This window comes from Macaca mulatta, chromosome 1, assembly GCF_049350105.2.
Source record: "Macaca mulatta isolate MMU2019108-1 chromosome 1, T2T-MMU8v2.0, whole genome shotgun sequence".
Classification (NCBI taxonomy): Eukaryota; Metazoa; Chordata; class Mammalia; order Primates; family Cercopithecidae; genus Macaca; species Macaca mulatta.
In genome coordinates this window covers 33,477,155-33,505,130 of record NC_133406.1, presented here as the reverse complement: position 1 = coordinate 33,505,130, position 27,976 = coordinate 33,477,155, and the positions used below count along the sequence as shown (strand labels likewise).

General features: G+C 36.5%; 1 protein-coding gene across 9 annotated transcripts in view; it reads left to right on the top strand.

The window, feature by feature from the left end:
• COP1 (COP1 E3 ubiquitin ligase) overlaps positions 1–27,976 on the top strand; it is a 256,670-nt gene that overhangs the window by 159,867 nt on the left and 68,827 nt on the right. For all 9 annotated transcript variants that reach the window (XM_077988044.1, XM_077988244.1, XM_077988120.1 and 6 more), the window contains one exon: positions 15,320–15,436. In XM_077988044.1, the coding sequence (XP_077844170.1) occupies positions 15,320–15,436 (117 nt within the window). The remainder of the gene's footprint in view (positions 1–15,319; positions 15,437–27,976) is intronic.

Here is a 27,976-nt window from a genome sequence, read left to right as displayed (position 1 = left end):
ATGTCCTTTGTGATTACTGATTATTTATTATTATTATTATTATTATTTTGTTTTATTTTTTGAGATGGAGTCTCACTCTGTCACCCAGGCTGGAGTACAGTGGCATGACTGTGGCTCACTGCAACCTCTGCCTGCTGGGTTCAAGCAATTCTCCTGCCTCACCCTCCTGGTAGCTGGGATTACAGCCACACACCACCATGCCTGGCTAATTTTTTGTATTTTTGGTAGAGACGGGGTTTCACTGTGTTAGCCAGGCTGGTACTGTACTCCTGACCTCAAGTGATCTGTGATCTGCTTTGCTGACGGCTTCTCAAAGTGCTGGGATTACAGGCGTGAGCCACTTTTTTTTTTTTTTTTTTTTTTGAGATAAGAGTTTTGCTCTGTTGCCCAGGCTGGAGTGCAGTGATGCAATCTCGGCTCTCTGCAACCTCCACCTCCCAGGTTCAAGCGATTCTCCTTCCTCAGCCTCCCATGTAGCTGGAATTATAGGTGTACACCACCACACTCGGCTAATTTTTTTTTTTTTTTTTTTTTTTGAGACGGAATCTCGCTCTGCTGCCTAGGCTGGAGTGCAGTGGGGTGATCTTGGCTCACTGCAACCTCTGCCTCCCGGGTTCAGGTGATTCTTTTGCCTCAGCCTCCTGAGTAGCTGGACCTACAGGTGCATGCCACCGTGTCCAGCTAATTTTTGTATTTTTAGTAGAGATGGGGTTTTACCATACTGGGCATGCTGGTCTCAAACTGACCTCATGACCCAGCTGCCTCAGCCTCTCAAAGTGCTGGGATTACAGATGTAAGCCACTGCGCCTGGCCTCTCCCAGCTAATTTTAAAAAAATTTTTAGTAGAGATGGGGTTTCGCCATGCTGGCCAGGCTGGTCTGGAACTCCTGACCTCCAGTGATCCACCTGCTTCGGCTTCCCAAAGTACTGGAATTACCGGTGTGAGCCACCACGCCCAGCCTACTGATTATTTTTTTAAAAATCCAAGCAGGGCCAGGCCCAATGGCTCACGCTTGTAATCCCAGCACTTTGTTTGAGAGACTCAGGTGGGTGGATCACTTGAGGCCAGAAGTTTGAGAACAGCCTGGCCAACGTGGTGAAACCCTGTCTCTATTAAAAATACAAAAATTAGCCAGGTGTGGTGGTGCATGCCTGTGGTCCTAGCTACTGGGGATGGCTGAGGCGTGAGAATTGTTTGAACCCAGAAGGCGGAGGTTGTAGTGAGTCTAGATCTCGCCTTTGCACTCCAGCCTGCATGATAGAGCAAGACTCTGTCAAAAAAAAAAAAAAAAAAAAAAAAAATCCAAGCAGAGAAAGTGATTTCTCTTCTTGAGTGAATGAAAAATAAATATACTGCATCCTCATTCTAATGATGTTTTTAGATTCATTCCACATGGAGACATTTAGAATTGCTGCTATCTTATAACCAAGTCCTTTAGACAGATATACCACCGAATAACCTTTTTTTTCCTGGAAATATTTAGAAATGTCTGTATGCTGCATTGTATTTTATTAAATTTCTATTGTATACTAAAATCTCTTAATGAAATTCATTATATATCAAGGCAAAATTCTACGTCACTTTTTGCCAATTTAATTGACCTTTCTTTTCTGTTTCTTGTGTATCTATCTTTACTATTCACTGTTTTCTGTTTTTCCTTAATGTGCTGTTTTGGTGTGGTTCTTCTCACTATTAAATGTATAAAGCTATGATAACAGACTTAATCTTAGAATTACCACCCTTAATTTCTTTGCCTTTTTCTTCTTTTCTGCCTGTAACTTTCAGAGTATTGTTTTGATAGGCAAGGATAGCTCTAGCATTGGACACTTTATTTCACATCATGTTATACCTTTCCCTTTGGCCTTTTTAATACATAAAAGAAATAAAATAATGGAGCACAGCCTATTCTGTAAAAAGGTAAACAAGACTGGATTGCCCCTAAAAAGTTTTGGGCCATAGAGTAGCAAGTTGTTTATTCATACTATATACAGAATGGAATATCTTTTTTCGTTGATTTAAGAAATCGTCAACCAGGCATGGTGGCTCACACCTGTAATCCCAGCAGTTTTGGAGGCTGAGGCAGGAGGATGGCTTGAGGTCAGAAGTTCGAGACCAGCCTGCATGAGACCCTGTCTTTACAAAAAATTTTAAAAATTAGCTGGGCATGGTGGTGTGCGCATGTAGTCTCAGCTGCTAGGGAGACGTGGGCAGGAGGATCTCTTGAGCCCAAGAGTTCAAGGTTACAGTGATTGATGATTGTGCCACACTGTACCCCAGCTTGGATGACAGAGCAAGACCCCATCTCAGAAAAGAAAGACAGAGAGGGAGGGAGAAGAGAGTGGTGTGGAAAGGGAGAGGGAGAGAGGGAGGAAGGGAGGTGAGAAAAAGAGGGAAGAGGGAGAAGAAAGAGCAAGAAGGAAAAGAAAGAAAAATTGTCCTTGAAATTCTAAATTAGTGAGAGCACCATGTTACAATAGATATATTTATTTTAGTTTTTTTATAGAGTTATTTGATGCACAAAATTTTTTTTGATTTTGAAGAAGTCCAGCGTGTCAGTTTGTTTATTTTTTCTTGTGTTGTCTATGCCATTGGTGTCATATCCAAGAAATCATTGCCAAATCCAGTGTCATGAAGGTTTTCCCGTAAGTTTTCTTCTAAGAGTTTTTTTTTTTATACTTTAAGTTCTAGGGTGCATGTGTACAACGTGCAGGTGTGTTACATATGTATACATATGCCTTGTTGGTGTGCTGCACACATTAACTCGTCATTTACATTAGGTATATCTCCTAATGCTATCCTCCCCCCTCCCCCCTCCCCACCATAGGCCCCGGTGTGTGATGTTCCCCTTCCTGTATCCAAGTGATCTCATTGTTCAATTCCCACCTATGAGTGAGAACATGCGGTGTTTGGTTTTCTGTTCTTACGATAGTTTGCTGAGAATGATGATTTCCAGCTGCATCCATGTCCCTACAAAGGACACAAACTCATCCTTTTTTATGGCTGCATAATATTCCATGGTGTATATGTGCCACATTTTCTTAATCCAGTCTGTCACTGATGGACATTTGGGTTGATTCCACGTCTTTGCTATTGTGAATAGTGCCGCAATAAGCATACATGTGCATGTGTCTTTATAGCAGCATGAATTATAATCCTTTGGGTATGTACCCAGTAATGAGATGACTGGGTCAAATGGTATTTCTAGTTCTAGATCCTTGAGGAATCGCCACACTGTTTTCCACAATAGTTGATCTAGTTTACAGTCCTACCAACAGTATAAAAGTGTTCCTGTTTCTCCACATCCTCTCCAGCACCTGTTGTTTCCTGATTTTTAAATGATTGCCATTCTAACTGGCGTGAGATGGTATTTCATTGTGGTTTTGATTTGCATTTCTCTGATGGCGAGTGATGACGAGCATTTTTTCATGTGTCTGTTGGCTGTATGAATGTCTTTTGAGAAGTGTCTGTTCATATCCTTTGCCCATTTTGTAATGGGGTTGTTTTTTCTTGTAAATTTGTTTGAGTGTTTTGTAGGTTCCGGATATTAGCCCTTTGTCAGATGAGTAGATTGCAAAAATTTTCTCCCATTCTATAGGTTGCCTGTTCACTCTGATGGTAGTTTCTTTTGCTGTGCAGAAGCTCTTTAATTTAATTAGATCCCATTTGTCCATTTTGGCTTTTGTTGCCATTGCTTTTGGTGTTTTAGACATGAAGTCCTTGCCCATGCCTATGTCCTGAATGGTATTACCTAGGTTTTCTTCTAGGGTTTTTATGGTTTTAGGTCTAACATTTAAGTCTCTAATCCATCTTGAATTAATTTTCATATAAGGAGTAAGGAGAGGATCCAGTTTCAGCTTTCTACTTAGGGCTAGCCAATTTTCCCAGCACCATTTATTAAATAGGGAATCCTTTGCCCATTTCTTGTTTTTGTCAGGTTTGTCAAAGATCAGATGGCTATAGATGTGTGGTATTATTTCTGAGGACTCTGTTCTGTTCCATTCATCTATATCTCTGTTTTGGTACCAGTACCATGCTGTTTTGGTTACTGTAGCCTTGTAGTATACTTTGAAGTCAAGTAGCGTGATGCCTCCAGCTTTGTTCTTTGGCTTAGGATTGTCTTGGCAATGTGGGGTCTTTTTTGGTTCCGTATGAACTTTAGAGCAGTTTTTTTCAATTCTGTGAAGAAAGTCATTGGTAGCTTAATGGGGATGGCATTGAATCTATGAATTACCTTGGGCAGTATGGCCATTTCATGATATTGATTCTTCCTAACCATGAGCACGGTATGTTCTTCCATTTGTTTGTGTCCTCTTTTATTTCACTAAGCAGTGTTTTGTAGTACTCCTTGAAGAGGTCCTTTGCATCCCTTGTAAGTTGGATTCCTAGGTATTTTATTCTCTTTGAAGCAATTGTGAATGGGAGTTCATTCATGATTTGGCTCTCTGTTTGTCTGTTACTGGTGTATAAGAATGCTTGTGATTTTTGCACATTGATTTTGTATCCTGAGACTTTGTTGAAGTTGCTCATCAGCTGAAGGAGATTTTGGGCTGAGACAATGGGGTTTTCTAAATATACAATCATGTCATCTGCAAACAGGGACAATTTGATTTCTTCTTTTCCTAACTAAATACTCTTTATTTCTTTCACTTGCCTGATTGCCCTAGCCAGAACTTCCAACACTATGTTGAATAGGAGTGGTGAGAGAGGGCATCCCTGTCTTGTGCCAGTTTTCAAAGGGAATGCTTCCAGTTTTTGCCCATTCAGTATGATATTGGCTGTGGGTTTGTCATAAATAGCTCTTATTATTTTGAGGTACGTTCCATCAATACCGAATTTATTGAGAGTTTTTAGCATGAAGGGCTGTTGAATTTTGTCAAAGGCCTTTTCTGCATCTATTGAGATAATCATGTGGTTTTTGTCTTGGGTTCTGTTTATATGCTGGATTACGTTTATTGATTTGCATATGTTGAACCAGCCTTGCATCCCAGGGATGAAGCCAACTTGATCATGGTGGATAAGCTTTTTGATGTGCTGCTGGATTCGGTTTACCAGTATTTTATTGAGGATTTTTGCATCAATGTTCATCAGGGATATTGGTCTAAAATTCTCTTTTTTTGTTGTGTCTCTGCCAGCCTTTGATTACAGGATGATGTTGGCCTCATAAAATGAGTTAGGGAGGATTCTCTCTTTTTCTATTGTTTGGAGTAGTTTCAGAAGGAATGGTACCAGATCCTCCTCGTACCTCTGGTAGAATTCGGCTGTGAATCCATCTGGTCCTGGACTTTTTTTGGTTGGTAGGCTATTAATTATTGCCTCAATTCAGAGCCTGCTATTGATCTATTCAGGGATTCAACTTCTTCCTGGTTTAGTCTTGGGAGAGTGTAAGTGTCCAGGAAATTATCCATTTCTTCTAGGTTTTCTAGTTTTTTTTAGAGGGTGAAGTTTTTGCATCTGTGTTTTTGAGGGTTACTGGTCTTTATTTTTCTGTTTTTGTAATTTTTTGTGACTTTGATATTGGGGTAATGCTGACCTCATAAAACACATATGTGCTGTGTGTTTTTCTTTCTTCGACATGATTGTTTACAATTACTATTCTTTTGTTCTTAAATGTTTGGTAGAATTTGTCAGTGAAGCTTTCTGGGTGTGTTGTTTTCTTTGAAGATTTTAACTAAGAATTAAATTTCTTTAGTAGATTCAGGACTAATAAACATATCTGTCTCTTCTTGAGTGAAATTTGACAGTTCATTTCTTTCAGGGAATTGATCCATTTTATTTGTTGTGAGATTTATGGGCATCAAAATACATAAAATGCTCCTCCATTTACAATGGGATTACGGTCCAAATAAATCTACCATAAATTGAAAATGCATTTAATACTCCTAATCATAGCTTAGCCTAACCTACTTTAAATGTGCTCAGAATATTTACATTGGCCTACAGTTAAGCAAAATAATGTAACACAAAGACTATTTACAATAAAGTGTTGAATAATACAAGTAAGAGTATCATACCACATATCACTAGCCTTGTGAAATATTAAAATTCAAAATTTTAAGTATGATTTCTACTGAATGCACATTGCATTCTCACCATCGTAAAGTCAAAAAATCATAAGTTGTTGAGCTATTTAAATTGGAAACTGTCTATATTTGTAATATACTATATCGCTAGGGTTTGTAGCCATGCTTTTTTTCTTTTTCCCATTTCCTCTGAGAAGCTGTGATGAAGTCATGTCCTGTCCTTTATTCCTGATAACTGGTATTTTATGTCTTCTGGTTTATTTATTGTTTAGGTCACCTTGGCATTAGGTTCTTAATCTTTTCAAATGCTCAACTTTTGGTCTGTTGATTTTTCTGTATTTTTCTATTTTTAATTTCATTGATTTCTGCACATTTTTCTTCTTGCTTTGGGTTTAATTTCCTCCCCTCTTTCTAGTTTTTTGAAGATTGAAGTTTATGTCATTTAATTGATATTTCTGTCTTTTTTAATCTGAACATTTTTTGTTATATATCTTTCCCATTAAACACTACTTGAGCAAATTTTGAAACAATTTGAAAACAAGTTTTCTTGACTATTTGCTATTATATTATTTTTGTGACTATTATATTTGCTTTTCCATTCAGTGTAAAATTCTGTTTGATTTCTCTTGTTATTCTCTTGTTCATCTATGGATTAAAGTATTTTTAAATTTTCTTAAACTTTTCAGAAATCATTCTGTTGCTGATTTATAACTTAATCCTTTTATAGTTAAAGGACATATTTTACATGATTTTAATTTTTTAATTTATTATTTGTTTTATGGTCCAGAATATGAACTACCTTGATAAATATTTCAAATGCATTGAAAAGAAACTGCACTATAAATGCTGTTTGGTGAGCGTTCTGTAAGTGTCAGATCAAAGTTTTTGCTAGTGTATTTCTGATTTTCTGTACGCTTGCTGTTTTTTTGGTCTCCTTGTTTTTTTGATTATGAGACAGAAATGTTAAAGTCTGATTTTATTTCTCAGTTCAGTTACCTGTTTTGTGTGTCAGTGTGTTTTTACCTGATACATTTTGAAACTCTATTGTTAAGTGCATAAATATATTTGGGATTGTTATGTCTTCTTGGTGGACTGAATCATTTGTTAATATATAATATCACTATCCCTGTCAGTATTCCTCTGAAAACTACTTTGCCACATACTCATCAAACTATTGATAGTAATCTCTTTTTCCTCTCCTCTGGGATTTTAATTATGTTAATGTATTAGACCCTTTCGTTTTGTCTCACAGGCCTCATACTCTGTCTTTTTCTTGTCAATATTTTTTTCTCTTCAGATCGGGTAATTTCTGTTTTTCTGTCTTCTAGCTCATGATTCCTTCATCTGTCATCTCCATTTTGCAAAAAAATTTCATTTATTCTTTTTTTAAAAAAAATAATTTCTATATATTCTCTGAGTACTTCTATCTTTCCATTAATTTTAAGTTTATTTTAACCCCATGGAGTATAATTACAATAGTTGCTTTAAAATCAATTTCATTTAATATCTTGGGATCCAGCATCTAAACCTTAGGACTGACCTTTGTTAATTGTGTTTTCCTTTGAAAATTCTTCACATTTTCCTGGGTTTTTGTATGTTGAATAATTTTGAGGTTGTCTCAGCCATTTTGAATATTATGTTATAAGATGTTGGGTCCTGTTTAAATTGTGTGGGAAATGTTGGGTTTTTGTTTGTTGGTTCGTTTCTTAGTAGGTGATCAGTTGGCTTCGATTTAGACTGTAAATTCTGTCTTGCCTTCCCTAGGTTATTTTTGCCTTGTCAAAGGAAACAATCAGTTCAGTTATCAGAGCTTTTGCTGTGGTACTTTGAGTCTGCCTAATACACATGCCAGTTAGAGCTTAGTTTAGGACTTGGGTCGTCTTTTCAACTGTAGTTCAATGCACGTAGCATTTGCTGCTGTGCTTCGTGTCCATCTTGCACATACACAGCTCAGAAGTGACTGTGCCAGTGAATGCACAGAACTGTAGAATCTCCTTCTCCAGAACTTTCTTTCCAGGTTTCTTCCTGACTCTTTATCTCCCAGGGCCCCATTTTACTGATCCTTTGTCAAGAAAGTTGGGTTGTTTCATTTTAGGAGACTTTGGTGCCCAGTCTACTGCTGAATTCTGTTAGTAGGGCCTGCCACAAGGGCAAAGAAGCAAGAGAATAGATAAGAAAAATAAAATGGGGATTCTTCTTTTTCATTTTCATTATGTCATAGATGCTCCTTTTTATATACACAGAGTTTTACTCTGAGTATTAGCTTCTTATACTGTTGTAGCTCTGTGACTGAAGCCCACCCATGGGGAAAAGTTGGAGGAGGAAAAGAATAAGTCAGAAGTAAAAAATTATTCCCAATTCCCTGGTTTGCAGAAGCCATTGCTAAACACACGGATTTTCCTTAGTGTTTGCTGCTTAAGGTGCTGACTTTAGCTTGCCAAGGGAGGAGAGAGGGGGAAAAATGGTACTCTTCATCCCCTGAATTTCATTTAAGTGTAGAATTCTCTCCTGGAAATGACTGTTTTTGTTTACTTTTTCAGTTTCCTCATATAGCTGCTTTTGTTTTTTGGATGTTGTCCAGGGTAAACTCACAGTGAGAGAGACTGGCTTACTCTCTTAGCTTGGCAGTAAAAGTCTCAAATGCTTTTAAGCCCATCTCAAGAGTATTATTTAGTGTTACTTAAATGTATTTATTATTCTTGTCTGTTTGGTGATCATATAAAATATTGTCTTTGTGATAACTTTATAGTTAGAGAATATTTTAAATCACTTTTATACAAATATATTTTGCTTATTTTATATATTTTGTATTTAGTAAATTTTTAACAGGAATTTTTTAAACAGCTATTTTTTTCATTGCTTAAATAAAAACTGAGTTCATGTGAATGATATTTTTCCTACATATGCTGTGTATTTTAAAAATAATTTAGTTCCAAGTATATATGCACATAATTGCATGTTAAAGAACCATCAATATGTAGCAGCTAATCAGAAAGGAATTTCATGAGTCATTTTAAAGGTTCTTTTGAAGAAATATATTTTCCTTTTTAAATATGTAACCTGCGCCGGGCGCAGTGGCTCACGCCTGTAATTACAGCACTTTGGGAGGCCGAGGCGGGCGAATCAAGAGGTCAGGAGATGGAGACCATTTTGGCTAACACGGTGAAACCCCGTCTCTACTAAAAATAGAAAAAATTAGCCAGGCGTGGTGGTGGGCACCTGTAGTACCAGCTACTTGGGAGGCTGAGGCAAGAGAATGCCATGAACCCAGGAGGTGGAGCTTGCAGTGAGCCGAGATCACGCCACTGCACTCCAACCTGGGCGACAGAGCAAAACTCCATCTCAAAAAAAAAATGTAACCTGAGAATTATTTGCAATAAATAATCTTGCCTTTGAATTAAACACATTTTTTAAAGGTATTTTTCTTTAAATGTGAGTTTGAAGAATTTAGACTGTATGATAACAGAAGTTACAGGTTCTTCTTCGTTCCAAATTTCCTTTTTATTATTATTATTATCATTTGTTTATTTTTTTTTATTTTTTTTTGAGATGGAGTTTAGCTCTCGTTGCCCAGGCTGGAGTGCAGTGGCATGATCTCAGCTCACTGCCACCTCCACCACCTGGGTTCAAGCAGTTCTCCTGCCTCAGCCTCCCAAGTAGCTGGGGTTACAGGCATGACCCCCTGCCCCCTACAGCTGGCTAATTTTGTTTTTTTTTTTTATAATAGAGATCGGGTTTCACCATGTTGGTCAGGCTGGTCTCAAACTCCTGACCTTAAGTGATCCACCCACCTCGGCATCCCAAAGTGCTGGGATTACAGGCATGAGCCACCACACCTGACCCTTCATTCCAAATTTTATTAGTTTTATAGGTTAATGCACAAATGACAACCATGAAGTCTTGGTAGATTTTAGAAATCAATTAGTAAAACTCATGCTGATTGTAATGCTTCCGCTTTTTCATCAGCAGATTAAATAAGTAAATGTAAATTAATAAATGGCATTATGATAACAGTTATAATTTATAACTTTAGAGGCAGTTACCTTTCCTATAAGTTAAAACTTTACTACATATATTCTCTGCTGAATTTAAATGAAATGTTAGACTTATGTTGATCAGCATCCATCATGGCCTCCAGGGATCTCTGTCTCCTGGTATTCTTATGCTTGTGTAGTTCGCCTTCACCTACCTTGTTCCAGGCTTCATCTATGTGGCCAGTAGATATCTCTTCTAAAATTAGGTTATAAAAGACACTGTAGCCTCTATCTTCATCATTTTCTCTCTTCGAAGTCACTCGATTTGGGAGAAACCATCGCATTGTCGCAAGCTCACATGGTGGGGAACTGAAGTCTTATGCCAAAAGTCATGTTGAGTGAACTTGGAAGTGGTAGAGTACTGGACTCTAATAGTCTAGAGTCCTAGTGGACAGCTCAACTACAGTCTGTTGAGACTGAGCCAAAACTACCCGGCTTACCTGCTCTGAGATTCTTGGCCTCTAAAACCGTGTGAGATAGTAAATGTTTGCTGCTTTAAGTAACTAAGCTTTAGGGCAGTTTGCTCTATGACAATGTCTAGCTACTAATACAGGGTCTGTTGTTTCCCTTTGACGAAGTTCAAGAGTCAAGCTTATTTATGTTTGGTAAACAGTATTAAAGTTTACATCTTTGTATCCAATCGTTCATACTTTTTATAGAGGTATAAAACAATACACATTGCCCCTCAGTGTTATGGTAGTTTTTGTTGAAATAGCATTCTCCCTTTTTACTCATATGGATAACTTTCTGTTTTCTGTAGGGCCTGGACAGTAGTTTAGAAGTGGGTCTAGAAGAATTACATATGAAACTTACCTCATATTTGCACATCCTCATTAAAGCTTTGGGCTGTTTTACTGTGTCAAACTTCTGTCCCTGTTTTATTTTTCTTTGGTAATGAATTCTTTCTTAGGATACTTTGGTGCAAATAGACATGCAGTAGGCCCTGTCAGAGAAACTCAAAAACATAAACCTTGCACATTGGAACTGATTGTGATGTTATTATAGATAAGCAATATCTTGTTCTCTATTTTTGGAAACAATTTTAGCAAAATACTTTAGGGAATGATTCACCCAAATTTTACAGATTATCAGATGATAGACTTTATTCTGTAGTGTAGTTGGATTTTTTAAGATTCAGTATTTCAGAATTGAACTGAAAAATTAGGTGACACTTAAAGAAAACACACTTCTTTATCCATTAACATTAAAGAAATAAAACTTGTATAGAACACTTAAGTAGCAAATTTATGGCCGACTAGATACAATATGTTTCTTTGTTTTAACCTCCCAACTATGATATGATTTTCCTAATGTTTACCCTTTTGATTATTTACTGAGAGCCAAAGGAGGCCATATGTAAATAAATACAGTGTATTTTATTTGATTTAATTGCTTTAGCTCTTCACCTAGAAGATGACATTTTCTTTTAAATTTACTTTTCCTTTCAAAGGGAATTTTCATCAATAAATTCTGAAATTTAAATTTTTGACGTTAAATGAAATTCTTACTACCATCCTTGTAAGGAAAAAGTAACAGTAAAGGTGTTCTTATTAATTTATATATTGTCCTTATTTTGAGGATCACTTCATTTATATTTGGCTTAGTTTCTTCTCACACTTGTTGATTTCTTCTACACTTCCTTCCAAAGATTATACTATTTTATCTTTCGATCTGTGATGCCATCTTAGGATATTAAGTAGATTTTAATATTATCTCATTATATTTGTTGTGTTAGTTTTTTAGGGCTACCATAAGAAAACATACCCCAAACAGGCTGGCTTAAGACAACAGAATTTTTTTCTCTCATAGTACTGGAGACCAGAAGCCCAAAATTAGATTGTTGGCAGGGCCACACTCTCTGTGAAAGCTCTGGGGAAAAATTATTTCTTGTCTCCTTCCTAATTTCTGGTTATTGACAGTCATTCTTATCATTTCTTGGCTTGTAGCTGTGTCACTCCAGTCTCGGCTCACGTCACACATGGCCTTCTTCTCACTGTGCCTTTGTCTCTAAATCTGTCTCTCCTTATAAAGACACCAGTCAATGGATTTAGGACCCATCCTAAACTAGTCTGACCTAATTTTAACTTTATTACATCTGTAAATACTCTATTTCCAAATAAGGTGATAATCACAAGTACCTGGGGTTAGGACTTAGACATGTCTTTTTGGGGAACACAACACCTGTTTTGTTTAATAACCACTCTGAAATTATTATAATCTCTATACAACTTTTCCATGCTGCGTTCATTCAGTGTATCTTTACAGTATTTTTAGTCTTAGTTACGCTTGTAGCTCAGACAGTTACATTGAATTCTAATATCTTATATATTAAAAATTATAATCATGGTGGTTAATGTTGTGACTTATTTAAATAATATTAATGATTACTGCATTGAGAAAATTACCATGAAATTAGAAAAGACCTGCCACACTTCCAGCTTAACTATCATTCTCTCAGTACTGTTTTTTTCTCACTTACATTTAATTTAACATAAAACGCTGATACATACTGCTTGTTTTTAAAGGTTTTTAGTGATTGTAAGTGGGGTTAGGCACACAGTAAGTGCTCCATACTTACCTATTGTGAATTACCTTTGGGCCTAGGCTGTTAGACTATAATCCAGTCAAAATCCACTTAATAATCTGATCTTTTAGTGCTATGTTTGGCATATTGACTTTTAATTCCAGGTAACCATCTCATCTTAGAATTGTATGTCATGATTGACCAAATGATTGTGTTTTGATTGAAATAGCATATCATTCTTATTGGAGAATAACGTGGAACAAATCAAATATTGCTATTTAAAAATCTTATTCCATCTCTACATTAAAAAAAAAAAATTAGCCAGGTGTGGTGGTGTGCACCTGTAGTCCCAATTATTTGGGAGGCTTAGATGGGAGGATCTCACTTGAATCCAGGAGTGCAAGGCTGCAGTGAGCTATGATCATTCCAGTGCACTCCAGGCTGGGTGGCAGAGTGAGACCTTGTCTCAGAAACTGCTACTACTAATAATAATGATTCTTATTTTAATAATGAGCATCTTAGTTTACTGTGGGAAAGCTAATTTATCAGATTGTAAATTAGCAACATTTTTTGATAATGATTAATTTCTACTTGGAGATTTCACATATTGAAATAAATTCTTATGTAATCCCATTTCATGGAAGTGGTATTTATTGGAATCAGTTTTACTTATTTTATTCACTTCCGTCTACAGGTTACTGTATCAGTATTTCTAAAAATATTCTAAGATTTTTTCTATACTTCCATTCCCAATACTGGTTTCCAACTCCAAATGCGTGTTAGAATCACCTGGAGAGCTTTTTAAAAAAACACCAGTACTTGTACCCTATCTGGGTATTGTCCTGGATGGGACTTTGGGGCAGATTGAAATACGGATAGGAAGATTTTGTCGTTGTTAATGTTCATTTATTTATTCTAATGTGCATCCAGGATGGCAACTTATATATTGAAAATCTATTTTATGGGTGTATCCTGTTGTCTGCTAAGACATTTTTATTGTTGAAAAATGATATGATAGTTGCTCTGGTACCTTTGTAAAATGGCAACTCATTTTCTGCTTCTGCTTTCAAATCATGCCTATTTTGTTTAGTCTGCTTTGCTCTCCCTAATCATTACAAATTTTAATATATTTCACTGGATTAGACTACATATCAAATACAAAACCAAAATTTTGAAGTTTAGCTAAATAATTCTAGAATATATTACTTTAGACATATTTAAGCTATATCACTGAATTACTACATAAAAATTTAAAAATCACGAAATTCTTAATTGAAAGAGAAAATAAGAACAGTTTCCAAGTGCTTTAAAGATGTTTGTGTACGTTTTCATATTTATGGTGTATATCAGTATACACTTATACATACATTTAAAGAAAATTGGCTGGGCCCAGTGGCTCACATCTGTAATCCCAACATTTTGGGAGGCTGAGGTGGGCAGATTGCTTGAGCCCAGGAATTTGATACCAATCTCAGCAACGTGACGAAACCCTTTGTTTACAAAAAAAAAAAAAAAAACCAGAAAAAAGCCAGGCATGGTTGCACACACCTAGCTACCTGGGAGGCTGAGTGGGAAGAATCACCTGAGCCTAGGAGGTAGAGGAAGTGAGGCATGAATGTGCCACTGCATTCCAGCCTGGATGACAGAGTGAGGAGACCCTGTATCAGGGAAAAAAAATGGAAAGAAAGAAATAAAAATAATACTAATGTATTTATATAACTATATATATAGTTATATATATAAGAAAAACAAATATACCACCTAGCTCCAGATTACTTTTTTTGTTCCTGTCTTTTATGTCTTAGTTGTGGGTCTATGTTACCACTCCGTATAAATTTATTATTTATCTATATTGATTTTTCTTTTTTTTTAGTTTCTTTCTTTCTTTCTTTCTTTCTTTCTTTTTTTTTTTTTTTTGGTGGCATGATCTCAGCTCACTGCAACCTCTGCCTCCTGGGCTCAAGTGATTATTCCACCTCAGCTTCCCAAGTAGCCGGGACTACAGACCTGCACCACCATGCCCAGCTAACTTTTGTATTTTTAGTAGAGACGGGGTTTCACCATGTTGCCCAGGCTGGTCTCTTAACTCCTGCCTCAGCCTCCCAAAGTGCTGTGATTACAGTCATGAGCCACCGTGCCCAAACTTTTTTTCTATATTGATTTTTGACATTGAAACTAAGCTCTCTTAGTTTTAATGTTATTGTATTATTCAGTCATTCAGTGATATGGTTTGGCTGTGTCCCCACCCAGATCTCACCTTGAATTATAATAATCCCCATGTGTCAAGGATGGGGCCATATGGAGATAACTGAATCATAGCAGGCAGTTTCCCCCATACTGTTCTTGTGATAATGAATAAATCTCATGAGATCTGATGATTTTATAAATGGGAGTTCCCCTGCACACGTTCTCTTGCCTGCTGCCATGTAAGACATGACTTTGCTCCTCATTTGCCTTCTGCCGTTGTTGTGAGTCCTCCTCAGCCATGTGGAATTGTGAGTCAATGAAACCTTTTTTTTTTTTTTTTTTAATAAATTACTCAGTATCAGGTATCTTTTTATTAGCAATGTGAGAACAAACAAATACATTCATCTTTAACACTTTTAGTCCTAGTAAACTGAATGTTTTAGATTGGCATACAAAGATTTCTGGAGCAATAAGCAAACTTTCCCAAGTTATCAAAGCATTTACTAATGTATTATTTGTTTCTGTTTTTGTTTTTATTGTCCTTTGCCCTTAGTGAAGCTGTGGTCTACCAATCTAGACAACTCAGTGGCAAGCATTGAGGCAAAGGCTAATGTGTGCTGTGTTAAATTCAGCCCCTCTTCCAGATACCATTTGGCTTTCGGCTGTGCAGGTAAGAAATGAAAGCAGATTTGTCTTCCTTTGATGTTGGTTGAATATCATGGTAAGGATACGAGAGCATTTTAAAACAAATAATTCTTTTGTAGGTTTAAATATTGTTTTCATTATTAGACTGTAAATTAAAAGTATATGCAGTATGCCATCATTATTCATTTAGTGCTGTACCTTAATTGCACTATTCTGTCACCTGTCTTTAATACATAGATATGAATTTGTTAATTTTTATAATCGTTCTTAGTGTTTATATGCATGAGTTAATGCTTATTACTTATTCACAAACTTAAAGTCGTAATAACATTTAAACAAGCTACTGTTAAGCTATATTGTACAGACACAGGAACACTTTTTTTTTAAGGCAAACTGTTCTTCCAACAATTATTTATTGAGTCCCTGCTATGCACAGAGCACTCATCTAGGGACAGTGAATAAGCATAGTCTTGTATCATGGAGTTCATGCTAACATAGGAAGTATTCAAAAAAGTTTGCTATTATTATCATTACCAAATAATCATTGGGTAAATTATTTTTCTTAACTAGGGTGACCATATGTCTGTATTTGCCTGGGTCAGTTCTAGTTCACACTGTTTGTACCATTGTATTTACTATTAGTACCCTCTTTCATTCACAAAAGTGTCATGAGTTGGACGATAAATCAAATGGTCACCCTACCCTTAAAATTTTTATCTTTGATATTTTTCCCTCTTGAATATTTACTAAAATAGTAAATACTTGTAATTTGGCTTCTGAATGGTGAGTCTTATTTTTTATTAATAATATCAGGATTTTACAAAATACAAGCTAGCACCATATGATGGAGACAATAGCAACTTTTAAAAAGGAAATGCATAATTTAAACCATGTCACTATACTTTTTGCTTTTATTCAACTCACTATGTCACTGGGCTACTGACATAATTTCATAGTTCAGTTTAAGGAGGACATGGACTAACATGTAGATGTGGGCAAAATTCTCTTTTTTTTAGCATATAGAATTTATTTTTAATGATTACATGCTGTTTTCATTTGAACCTACTTCTGTCTTATTTAAATACTTTGTCACTGATTAGAAATATGACCTTGAGCAAATTCTTTAACTTTCTCCCAAGTTTTTTATCTTTAACATAGAGGTAGAGCTGTTCGGGGCTCTTCTGAGGATTATGGAAAAAAGATTCTTTGTGTAAAGTTCTTATAGTTGTTATTTTTATTATTAATATTATGTATTCAATTAAAATATATAGTCTTAGTTTATTGAGTTTGAGTGTGTGTAGACGCTTACTGGCCATCATTTATGGGTATAATATTTTTTCAGTATTTAGTTAATTTGTACCAATGCCAGATATGAATATTATCAAATTTTCTCCTTCCTAGAAAATAGGAACCTACTTTAAAAATGCTTCCATTATCTGCTAGGCAGTTTTCCCCACTATTCTACATTTTCATACATTTCTTAGTTACTTTTCTCATTTACTTTTCCATGCAAGCTTTAAGATTTATAGTTTTCCAATTCTATAAAAATTCTTTTGGGATTCTTACCAGACTTTCTTGTGTTTATTTGCTGATTTTAGAAGCATTGGCCTTATTATGATAGTATGTCTTTCCACAGTTACGTGGGGTGTCTTTTTATTTGTTTGGGTTCGGTTTTCTTTTTTTTTTTTTTTTTTTTTTTTTTTTTTGAGACAGGGTCACCCAGATTGAGTACAGTGGCATGATCACAGCACACTGCAGCCTGGTCCTTCCTGGCTCAAGTGATCCTCCAACCTCAGCCTCACCAGCAGCTGGGACTACAGGCATGCACCACCATGCCTGGCTAATTTTTGTATTTTCCATAGAGATGGGGTTTTGCCATGTTGCTCAGGCTGTTCTCAAACTCCTGGGCTCAAGCAGTTTGCCTGCCTCAGCTTCCCAAAGTGCTAGGATCACTGTGCCCTGGCTATTGTTTGGGTGGTTTTCTGTCTTTCAATGAGATTTTATAATTTACTTACTTTAGGTTCTGGACTTTTCTGGTCAATTTTTTTTCCTATATATGTTACCATTTTTGTTATTTTTAATAAAATTTTATTTTCCACTCCCTTTTTTTAGGTATTTTTTGCTAAGCATAGACAAAACTTATTCATATTTGGATATTTGTCTTGTGTCTTGGGACCTTATAAATTTTTCTCATTAAGTCTAGTAGCTTTTTAGTAGTGTTTGGATTATCTATTTATACTTGATATCTGCCTGTTGCATTTCTTCTTTTCCAATGATTTATCACATTCTCTACCTCTAAGGTAGAGTCATGCTAGTGATATCCTCCCCCATCTATTTCATTTAGTTGAATGAGCTTTAATGTTCTGCTGTTTAGAATATCTACTTTTGAAAAATATTTTATTCAAATTGTTTTACTTTACTGTTTCTTAATTAGAAGCAAAACAGAATTTTATCAATTACCTTTTAGCACCAATTGATACTTATACTTTTTCTAAAACTGAGTTGTATTTTTCTTGAATGAACCTTGCTATGGCATAATGTAGAATTTTTGATAAACTACTATATTTAATTGGTAATTTTAAATCCATATGTTAAATTAGCCTATTATTCATTTTATCTTTTTTAACTGTCTTTGCCATTTTTAACATCAATAGTTTTGTAATTTTCAGTGTACACGTCTTGAACTTCTGTTGTTAAATTTATTCTTATTTTGTTACTTTTATTTCTGTCGTGAATGGAATTGCTTTTAAATTTTATTTTTTGATTGTTTTGTTAATAGTGTACAGAAATACAATTGATTTTTATATATCAATCTTGTATCTCTAACACTGCTTCTCTTTATTTGTTCTTGTTTTATTGTGGATTTCTTGGGGTTTTCTACATGTAGAATCATATCTGCAGTTGAACAATTTATGAATGACATTTTGCTTTGTTGTATTAGCTAGAAGATCAAGTACAATGTTAAATAGAAGTGGTAAAAGCAACTTCTTATATGTGAAGAGTATTTATTTAGTCCTTCACAATTAAGTATGGTGTTGGCTGTGAGGTTTTTTGTAGATACCTTTTATCAATTTGAGTAATTTTTTATCTGCTTGTAGTTTGCTACGAGTTTTTGTTGTGAATAGGCATTAGATTTTGTCAAGTGCTTTTTTTCTGCTTCTGTTAAGGTTGATTGTGAGGTTAATGTCCTATACTTAATACTATGGGACAGTAATATTATTATAATATTAAGCCAACCTTTCAAGTACTTTTGTGTCTGTGTTAGTAATGGATATTCATCCGTAGTTTTATACGTTCATTTGTAGACAGAATCTCGCTCTGTCAGAGCCCAGGCTGGAGTGTAGTGGCGCGATATTGGCTCACTGCAATCTCTGCCTCCCAGATTCAAGTGATTCTCGTGCCTCAGCCTCCTGAGAAGCTGGGACTTACGGGCACCAGCCACCACATCCGACTAATTTTTCGTATTTCTAGTAGAGACAGAGTTTTACCATCCTGGCCAGGCTGGTCTTGAACTCCTGACCTCAAGTGGTGTGCCTGCCTTGGCCTCCCAAAGTGCTAGGATTACAGACATGAGCTACCATGCCTGGCCTGTAGTTTTCTTATGATGATATTTTCTGTCTTTGTCAGAAAAGAGCTACTGGGTTTAAAGAATGAGTTGGAAAGTGTTCCTTCCTCTGCGTTCTGAATGAGTTTGTGAAGAATTGGCATTATTTTCTTTAAATATTTGATATAATTCATTAGAGAAACTATCTGGGCTTGGATTATTCTTTTGGGGAAGATTTTAAATTCGTAATTCAATGCGTTTACTTTTTCTTCTTCTCTTTCTTTCTTTTCTTTGTTTTCTTTTTTTTCTTTCTTTTTTTTCTTTCCTTCCTTCCTTCCTTCCTTCCTTTCTTTCTTTCTTTTCTTTTTCTCTCTCTCTCTCTCTTCCTTTCTTCCTTTCTTTCCTTTCTTTCTTTCTTTCTTGATGGAGTTTTCGCTGCTGTTGCCAAGGCTGGAGTCCTATGGCATGATCTCAGCTCGCTGCAACCTCCACCTCCTGGGTTCAAGCAATTCTCCTGCCTCAGCCTCCCAAGTAGCTGGGATTACAGGCATGTGCCACCATACCCAGCTAATGTTCTACTTTTAGTAGAGATGAAGTTTCACCATATTGGTCAGGCTGTCTCAAACTCCTGACCTCAGGTGATCCACCTGCCTCGGCCTCCCAAAGTGCTGGGATTACAGGCGTGAGCCACTGCACTCAGCCTGTTTACTTTTTCTAGGTGAATTCAGACTTTCTAAGTTTTCTAATTTATTGGCATAAAGTTGTTCATAACATTCCTTTATAATTCCTGTATTGTCAATAGTAATGTACCTAGTTTCATTCCACTATAATTATATATTTTCTCCTATTTCTTTTTGGTGGGTGTAGCTAAACATCTGTCAGTTTCTTCATCATGTAATAGTGTGTGTGAAAAGGCTGTTGTAGTTGTTGTTATTGTTGGAAGGTCTGTAGAATGATTCTGTAGGCTTGGTTTCCTGTAATGACTCTTAGCTCATCACCAAATAGATAGGCCAAGAGAGCTATTATTTCTCAGCAAGTGGTACTATTGAAATCAAGAACATGATGCCATTACTGTAATCACGGAATCAGGAATCCTTCACTACAGCTCCAGCAAAGCTAGAAACTAGATACTGGAACACTACAACAGAAAACCCCCACATCTCTACAATGGTGCTTTAAAAAGAAACATTCAAAGCAGAAGGAGAATAACCATAAAATGTTCACCTTTCAAGTCTTAAATAAGTGCATCTGATTGATGGAATCTAATTCGTGTCTAGAAGCATAACTGCAAGGGCATCTGAGCAATATAGTTTTAACTTTATATCTTGCATAGGCTGTAAACACTTTAAGATGGTGGAAATGGATGCTTAGTGCACATTGAGGTTAGGTATGAGCTAATTTTCCTTGGTCTAAAGCAGGGGATAGTATCACAGCAAAGCATCAGTGAGGCCAATAGTGCTTAATTCATTGCCTTTCATTGTACCTTTCACTGAAACATTCCTTTAATACAGGAAAAGCCTTTACTACTAGAAAACTGACTGATACTCAGTCATCTTCATTTAGAATTGGAACATTTTTTAGAATGTAGCCTGTCATCTAAATTTGACTTTAGGAATAGGTTATACTTTTCTTAAAGATTGCTTTTGGAATTTTGAGAGGTAGAAAATTAGTATATGAGCTACCCACCAATTATAGTTTGACTTCCTGTTGCAAGGGCACTGTGGATCCTACCAGGGAAGTGAGACATCGTGCTACTTGTAAGCTTCTCTATCTTGCTTAGATCTTATATTTGTGCTTGTTAACAATTAATTTGTTTCTCTTTGTACTTTTATTTTGTTATTTTGTTCTTTCACCTCTTATCATACATACAAAAGATTTTATAAGTCCCAATATAGTTATAAAAGGAATAAATTAGAATGAAAACATTTATCTTCTGAGCTTTGTGTATGTAATAACATTGCCTCAAAATACATTAATTAAAATGAAAATGCCAAAAGAATTCAGATTTCAGTATCTTAGGAGATTTTATAGATCTTTCTAAGATAGAAAAGCAAAAATTAAAAGGTAATAAAGATGTGAACATGAAAGTTAACAAGTATGTGTATAGAAGATGGAATCTGTCAGCTAGAGAAATCCACGTTCTTTTCAATCAGACATAGATTATTTACTTAGAATGAATTTTTATGCTTCTCTTTTTCAATAAAGTCAAGCATTCATGCTAATCCCAATATATCAGACTTGGTTCTGAATGATTTTGACAGCTTCCCATAATGAATTTGTCTTTGAGGATATTCAAAGACAGCAGCACTAGTAGTGTTAAAGGGTCCCAGGTAGGCTCTTTCAGTTCTTTCCTGGCATTATTAATGCAGACAACCATTTCCTAGATTTTTGAGATAAATCAGTTGATTTATTTGCAGTATTTACATGTCTACATGGTTTTTAAAAGTTATTTTAATGTCTTTTTAATGATTAAAAAATTATGTCCCATATTTATTAGTCATTCATTACTTACCATTATTTGCATTTAATCCTTAAAGCAGAAATGTACAAAAAAGAGATTAATGTAAAGCAAATCAATGAGGATTGAAGTAAATTAATTCTCTCAAAATAAATGTGTGGTATCTTTAGATAATTTTGCAGCTGCTGAGTTTGTATAATCTTAGCAAACTAGGCCATTTAGAGGAAATAATTCTGTACTACTTTTTGAGTGTGTTTTTTAATGCTTTTACTTCTGGTGTGGGCTTGCTGGATTTTATATTTCTACAAACCAGTAAAATTTGGAAGGCGCTGCCTCTAAATATTACCTAGTAAATAGAAAACACAACCGTAAATATGCCTAGTAATTAGTACACATTTTATTTTATAGAAACTGATTCTTGGCTGGACGTAGTGGCTCACACCTGGTAATACCAACACTTTGGGAGGTTGAAGCAGGGGGGGATCGCTTGAGCGATCCAGGAGTCCAGGAGTTCAAGGGTATAGTGAGCTATGATCATGCCACTATAGTCCATCATGGAAACAGAGCAAGACCACGTCTCTTAAAAAAAGAAGAAAGAAACTGATTTCTAAGCAGGCAAAATGTAATATCAGTAATTTTTGCCTGCAGTTTGTGCTTATTTAGTATTTTATAATTCATTGTAAATAGTTTAGATTATGTGATTTGTTTATTCCTTATCTCATTACAGTAATATAGTGATAATACTGTGTGTTCTGTAAGTAATTACTTGTATATGATGCTTTTAGATGAATTCAAATAGTAAATCACCAAATTTTAAATTATTCTTTGATACATATTTTCCTACATTTCCCAGTGACAAAGCCCACAGTACAATTTTTTTGTTGTTATTGACACAGAGTCTTGCTCCGATGCCCAGGCTGGAGTGCAGTGGCACAGTCTCAGATCACTGCAGCCTCCACCTCCCAGGTAGAGCGATTCTCCTGCCTCAGCCTCCTGAGCAGCTGGGATTACAGGCATGCACTACCTCACCTGGCTAATCTTTCTAGTTTTGTAGAGATGGGGTTTCACCATGTTGGCCAGGCTGGTCTCAAACTTCTGACCTCCCTCAGGTGATCCACCTACCTCAGCCTCCCAAAGTGCTCTTATTATTACAGGTGTGAGCCACCGCGCCCAGCCTCACAGTGTAATTTTTTTAGCCACTAATATCTATGTATAGACTATGTACTGGACCCTGTTAGTGAATATGAAGTTTTTTGTTTTTGTTTTTCTGGGGTTTTTTGGGTTTTTTTGGTTTTTTTTTTGGTTTTTTTTGAGATGGAGTCTCACTCTGTCGCCCAGGCTGGAGTGCAGTGGCGTGATCTTGGCTTACTACAACCTCTGCCTCCCGAGTTCAAGCGATTCCCCTGCCTCAGCCTCCTGAGTAGCTAAAATTATAGGCATGCACCACCATGCCTGGTTAATTTTTGTATTTTTAGTAGAGACGGGGTTTCACCATGTTGGCCAGGCTGGTCTCGAACTCCTGACCTTGTGATCCGCCCTCCTCAGCCTCCCAAAGTGCTGGGATTATAGATGTGAGCCACTGCGTCTGGCCAAGTATGAAGTTTTAATCAGTATCTTTACCTTTGGCAGTCTAGTTTGAGAAATATCACAGAAGATTTAGGGCAACATATTTCTTCCTTCAGATAAAATTAAAATCAACAAATCATGAACATATATAAACAATGTTACTGGAAATAAATGTTTCCTGTAATGCCATTAGTGAATTTTTTTTGAGACAGGAGTCTCACTCTGTGGTCCAGGCTGGAGTGCAGTGGTGCAATCTTGGCTCACTGCAATTTCTGCCTTCCAGGCTCAAGTGATTCTCCTGCCTCAGCCTCCCAAATAGCTGGGACTACAGGAGCGTGCCACGATGCCTGGCTAATGTTCATATTTTTGGAAAGACATATTTTCACTGTGTTACCCAGGCTGGTCCTGAATTCCTGGGCTCAGGCAATCTGCCTGCCCATGCTTCCCATGGTGCTGCAATTACAGGTGTGAGCCACCGTGCCAGGCCCGTTAGTGATGTTTTGATTTTTGTTGTTGTTATGATTTGGTGGTGGTAGTAGTGATTTTTTTTTTTTTTTTCTTGAGACGGAGCCGTGCTCTGTCACCCAGGCTGGAGTGCAGTGGCATGGTCTCAGTTCACTGCAACCTCCGCCTCCCAGGTTCAAGCGATTCTCCTGCCTCAGCCTCCTGAGTAACGGGGACTACAGGTACACCATCATGCTCAGCTGATTTTTGTATTTTTAGTAGAGGCGGGGTTTTACCACGTTTGCCAGGCTTGTCTCGAACTCCTGACCTCGTGATCCGCCCGTCTCAGCCTCCCAAAGTGCTGGATTACAGGCGTGAGCCACCACGCCCAGCCATGACTTATTTTTTAAAAAGTCTATTCTCACTCTGTTGCCCAAGCTCGAGTGCAGTGGTGTGATCTCAGCTCACTGCAGCCTCTGCCTCCTGGGTTCAAGCAATTCTCGTGCCTCAGCCTTCCAACTAGCTGGGACCACAGGTGTGCACCACCATGCCTGGCTAATTTTTTTATTTGTAATAGAGACAGGGTTTCACTACATTGGCCAGGCTCGTCTTGAACTCCTGACCTCAAGTGATTTGCCCACCTCAGCCTCCCAAAGTGCTGGGATTACAGGTGTGAGCCACCTTGCTCAGCCTGAAATTAAGCATTAAGAATTCATTAATATACCTTTTTCTGCAAAAAGAGATAAACTAAGTACGGATAAAATAAATGAAATTATTTTTTCCCTATTGATCAACAGAATCAATTCTTTTCAAAGTATGTGTGTTTTAGGTTCCTGAAGGATTGAGAGTAGGAAAGGATGGCTCAAGCAGACAGGGAGAAAAAAAGAGTTAGTAAAAAGGGCTCTGATTCCTACTTGTGCTTTAAGCTGACCAGCTCTTCTTTAATCTGTTTTATATTATAGGGTTTCAAATAAATTAGGTGAGGGAGGACTGAGTTTTTTAATGTTTCTGCTACTCTTTCTTAACTGAGACTTCTTTTTAATTGTGGGAAAATGTACAGAATTTAACTGAGACTTCTTTAAAAATTGTATTAAGTTTTAAAAAATTGTTTTAATTATTTTATATTACTGACAATTGTGGTTTAATCTAATGTGCAGTTAGGTAATTGCTATTTCTTTGACTCTAGGAGAATATCACAATTGCTTATATATCTATTGTGGTTTGGTGAGGATTGGAGAGATTATTCGCAGAGTAAAGGGTAAATAATAATGGCTTACATTAGTGCATCTTTAAGGTTTTATTCAGGTTAGAAACCAGGGCCAACTGTATGTGATAGAAAATAGGAAGTGATATCTTCTAATTCCTCCTCAAATCATGGACAAAGATCTGACAACTAAATTGAGAGCAGGCGTTAAGGGGAAATGCTTCCTAAGTATTCCATATGTGTTTGTGTAACGGATACTTGGCTTGCTCTCTCTTTTGTCAAAGAGTAGCTTTCTTTCAGTTCTCTAAAACAGTACATTGAGATACTGCCAAAGGCTTAATTAACGGAAGCAAAAGATGGTTTAAATATTGCTATTAAAATTAATAATGAGGCTGGGCACAGCAGCTCACAGCTGTAATCCCAGCACTTTGGGAGGCCGAGGTGGGCAGATCAGTTGAGGTTAGGAGTTCGAGACCAGCCTGGCCAACATGGCAAAACTTCATCTCTACTAAAAATACAAAAATCAGCCAGGTGTGGTGGTGCACACCTGTGGTCTCAGCTGCTTGGGAGGCTGAGTCATGACAATCTCTTGAACCCAGGAGGCAGAGGTTGCAGTGAGCCACAATCGCACCACTGCACTTTAGCCTGGGCGACAGAGCAAGACTCTGTCTCAAAATAAATAAAATTAGTAACGATATCTGTATGAGATAAATACTAGTAACCAGTGGACCTATGTATGTTTAAATGGTCAAAATGTATTTCCTGCCTAAGAAAAACCTAACAGGTATCTTACCAACTTTTCTTCTCACCCCAGTCCTGTCACAGTATCCAAAAGCTAGGGCATTGATGACTTTTATAAACTCTCAAGCATCTGAGAAGCCTAAAGATAGAATTCAGGATTTCTGAAATTCAGTTTGATATCTGATTGGCCATATTACTTATGAGTCTTCTTCCTGTATGTCTTACTGCTTTTTGGAACACAGTCTAGACTGATTGTGTCCTAATCTGTGTTTTAAAACATTGCCTCATTAATAATAGTCATTTTATTCTTACTTTAGTAAAGGTAGTGAAATATTCATTAAACATTTAATAAGATATTCCTATATCTATTTCACCTGATCATCTTAACATACTGATGATTGCCTTATCAGTGGTGGAAATGTCTGTGGTTCTGGTTTTTTTGTGTTTTTTTGTGTTTTTTTCAGTAATCCTACAGGAAAATTATTTGTTGTACTGGAAATTATTCTGTAATATTTACAGAAATAAACAGTTAGTACACACTTTTGATTAGCTTCAACACTTAAGATGTTAGGAATTGATATACCCCTTAAACATTTACCTAATGTGTTCCTAGACTGGCAGTTTCTTTCTCTGTTTATTTCAGATAAAACAATGAAACAATGAATGCTGATTTAAGTAGATAAACTTTTTTGTTTATTTGCCTTTGTTTTATCACCTGGATTGATAGTTACACATAATTTTTTTTTAAAAAAAGAATTCATTCATAAAAAATGGATATGTAAACACAATAAAAGTGTATTACAAATTCTATACAAAATTGTTTTTGAATGGAAGAATTATATGTACCTGACATCTCTGTTCTGTCTGCATTTTAAATGTGCAGTTTCCCCTAACTCAGGGAGGGAAAGAGAGAGACAGAGAGAGAGAAGAAAGAGCTCCTCTTTAATTCCAGCTTCTCATTCCTCTGAAGTCTGGTTTCTGCTCCTACCCCTACATAGAAATTCTTCTCACTAAGATCGGTAGCAGCCTCATGTCACTACATTCAAGCCCTTGTTTTATTTGATCTCTCAGTAATAGTCAACATTGTTGACCACTCACTTCTGGAAAAACTTTCCTCGTTTGTATTCTAAAACAACACCCCCTGGTTTTTTTTCACCGCTCTCATCTATAGTTCTCAGTTGTCTTTTCTTTGAAATGTTGATATTCTTTGATACTCTGTTCTCTTGTCACTCTCTAAATTCCCCATGGGTTATTTTGTCCATTTAGTTATTCTGTTTAAATAGCAGACTCTTAAATATTTATCTCAATCCCACGCTTAGCTTAAAAAAAACTCCAGACATTTCTATTTTACTTACTGGAAATTCCTATCTCAGTATTCATTGCCACCTCAAACTTAACATCCAGAACTCCATCCATTTTTCCTTTGCAAGCCCATTACTTTATCTTCGTTTTTTTTTAAGTTTCCTGTTGATGCAGTGGTCCAAGCCACGTATCTCATTCTTCACATTAAATTGAATCATGTATGTTCTACTTACTAAATATCATCTTCTTTTTAAAAAATCATATTACAGAAGATTTTTCCTTTTTCTGGCTCCTCTTCTACCATTCACATTGTAGTTCACTTCACCAAGGCTTCTGCCACCGTAATTCCACTTAAAGTGTTCTTGTCATCATCACCAAATTACCTCCATATTGCTGAATTAATTGATCTAGTCTGTTCTTTTTCATTACTATTTAATACAATTGACCACTCCCCTATTTCTTCCATCCTTCTCTTCTCTTTGTTGTTCTCCCTGCAGTCATATCCAGCTTAGGCAGGAATCGAGTTATCTCTAGTTCAAGCCATTACTGTAACCAGGCAGCTTAACTTCAAAATTGATTTTAAAACTTTTTTTCCCCCCTTGTGTATCAATATACAACCTTGAGGCACACATTGTACTCAGCTCAATTATTGCATGCCTTCCTTATCAGGCTTTCCCTTTTTAAACACCTGCCTTCCCTGCAAAAAATGGAAGTGGTTATTTTGGATAGGAATCGGACCCCTTCCCTTTAGTTTTGGTTAATAAAGTGTCTGTCTTTCTACCAGACCTCGTCCTTGTTAATTGGACACTGCAAGCTGCAACCATTCGGACCTGCATTTGGTTACGTTACCTGTATCACCGGAGAAACCTCTTGCCTGAATACTCAGCTCTTCTCTATTTGTTTCCCTTCAGTTTGTTCCACGGACAGCAGCAGGGATAATATTCTTTCAGATAAATTTATCCCGTATTCCTGCTTTGATCTCTTTCAAACTTCTCTAGATTCATCCTACATTATTTCATGCTGCTCTCACTGTGCAGCTTCTCTGCTTTAGACATTCTTCCCCTGGCTCTTACCACAGCCAGCACACTCTTCAGTCTCATCTTAAACATCATCTCCTCAAAGAAGCCTATTGAAAACCCTCTGTCAAGGAGATTCGCCCAATCATTACCTTTCATCTTTGTCTCATTGTTGTCACTTGATCTATGTTTTACTTATTACATAATTGTTTTTGTCTGATTCTAATACTTGACTGTAAGCACACAGAAAAGTAGGGACTTTTCTTGTTCATTATTGTATCCCCCACGAT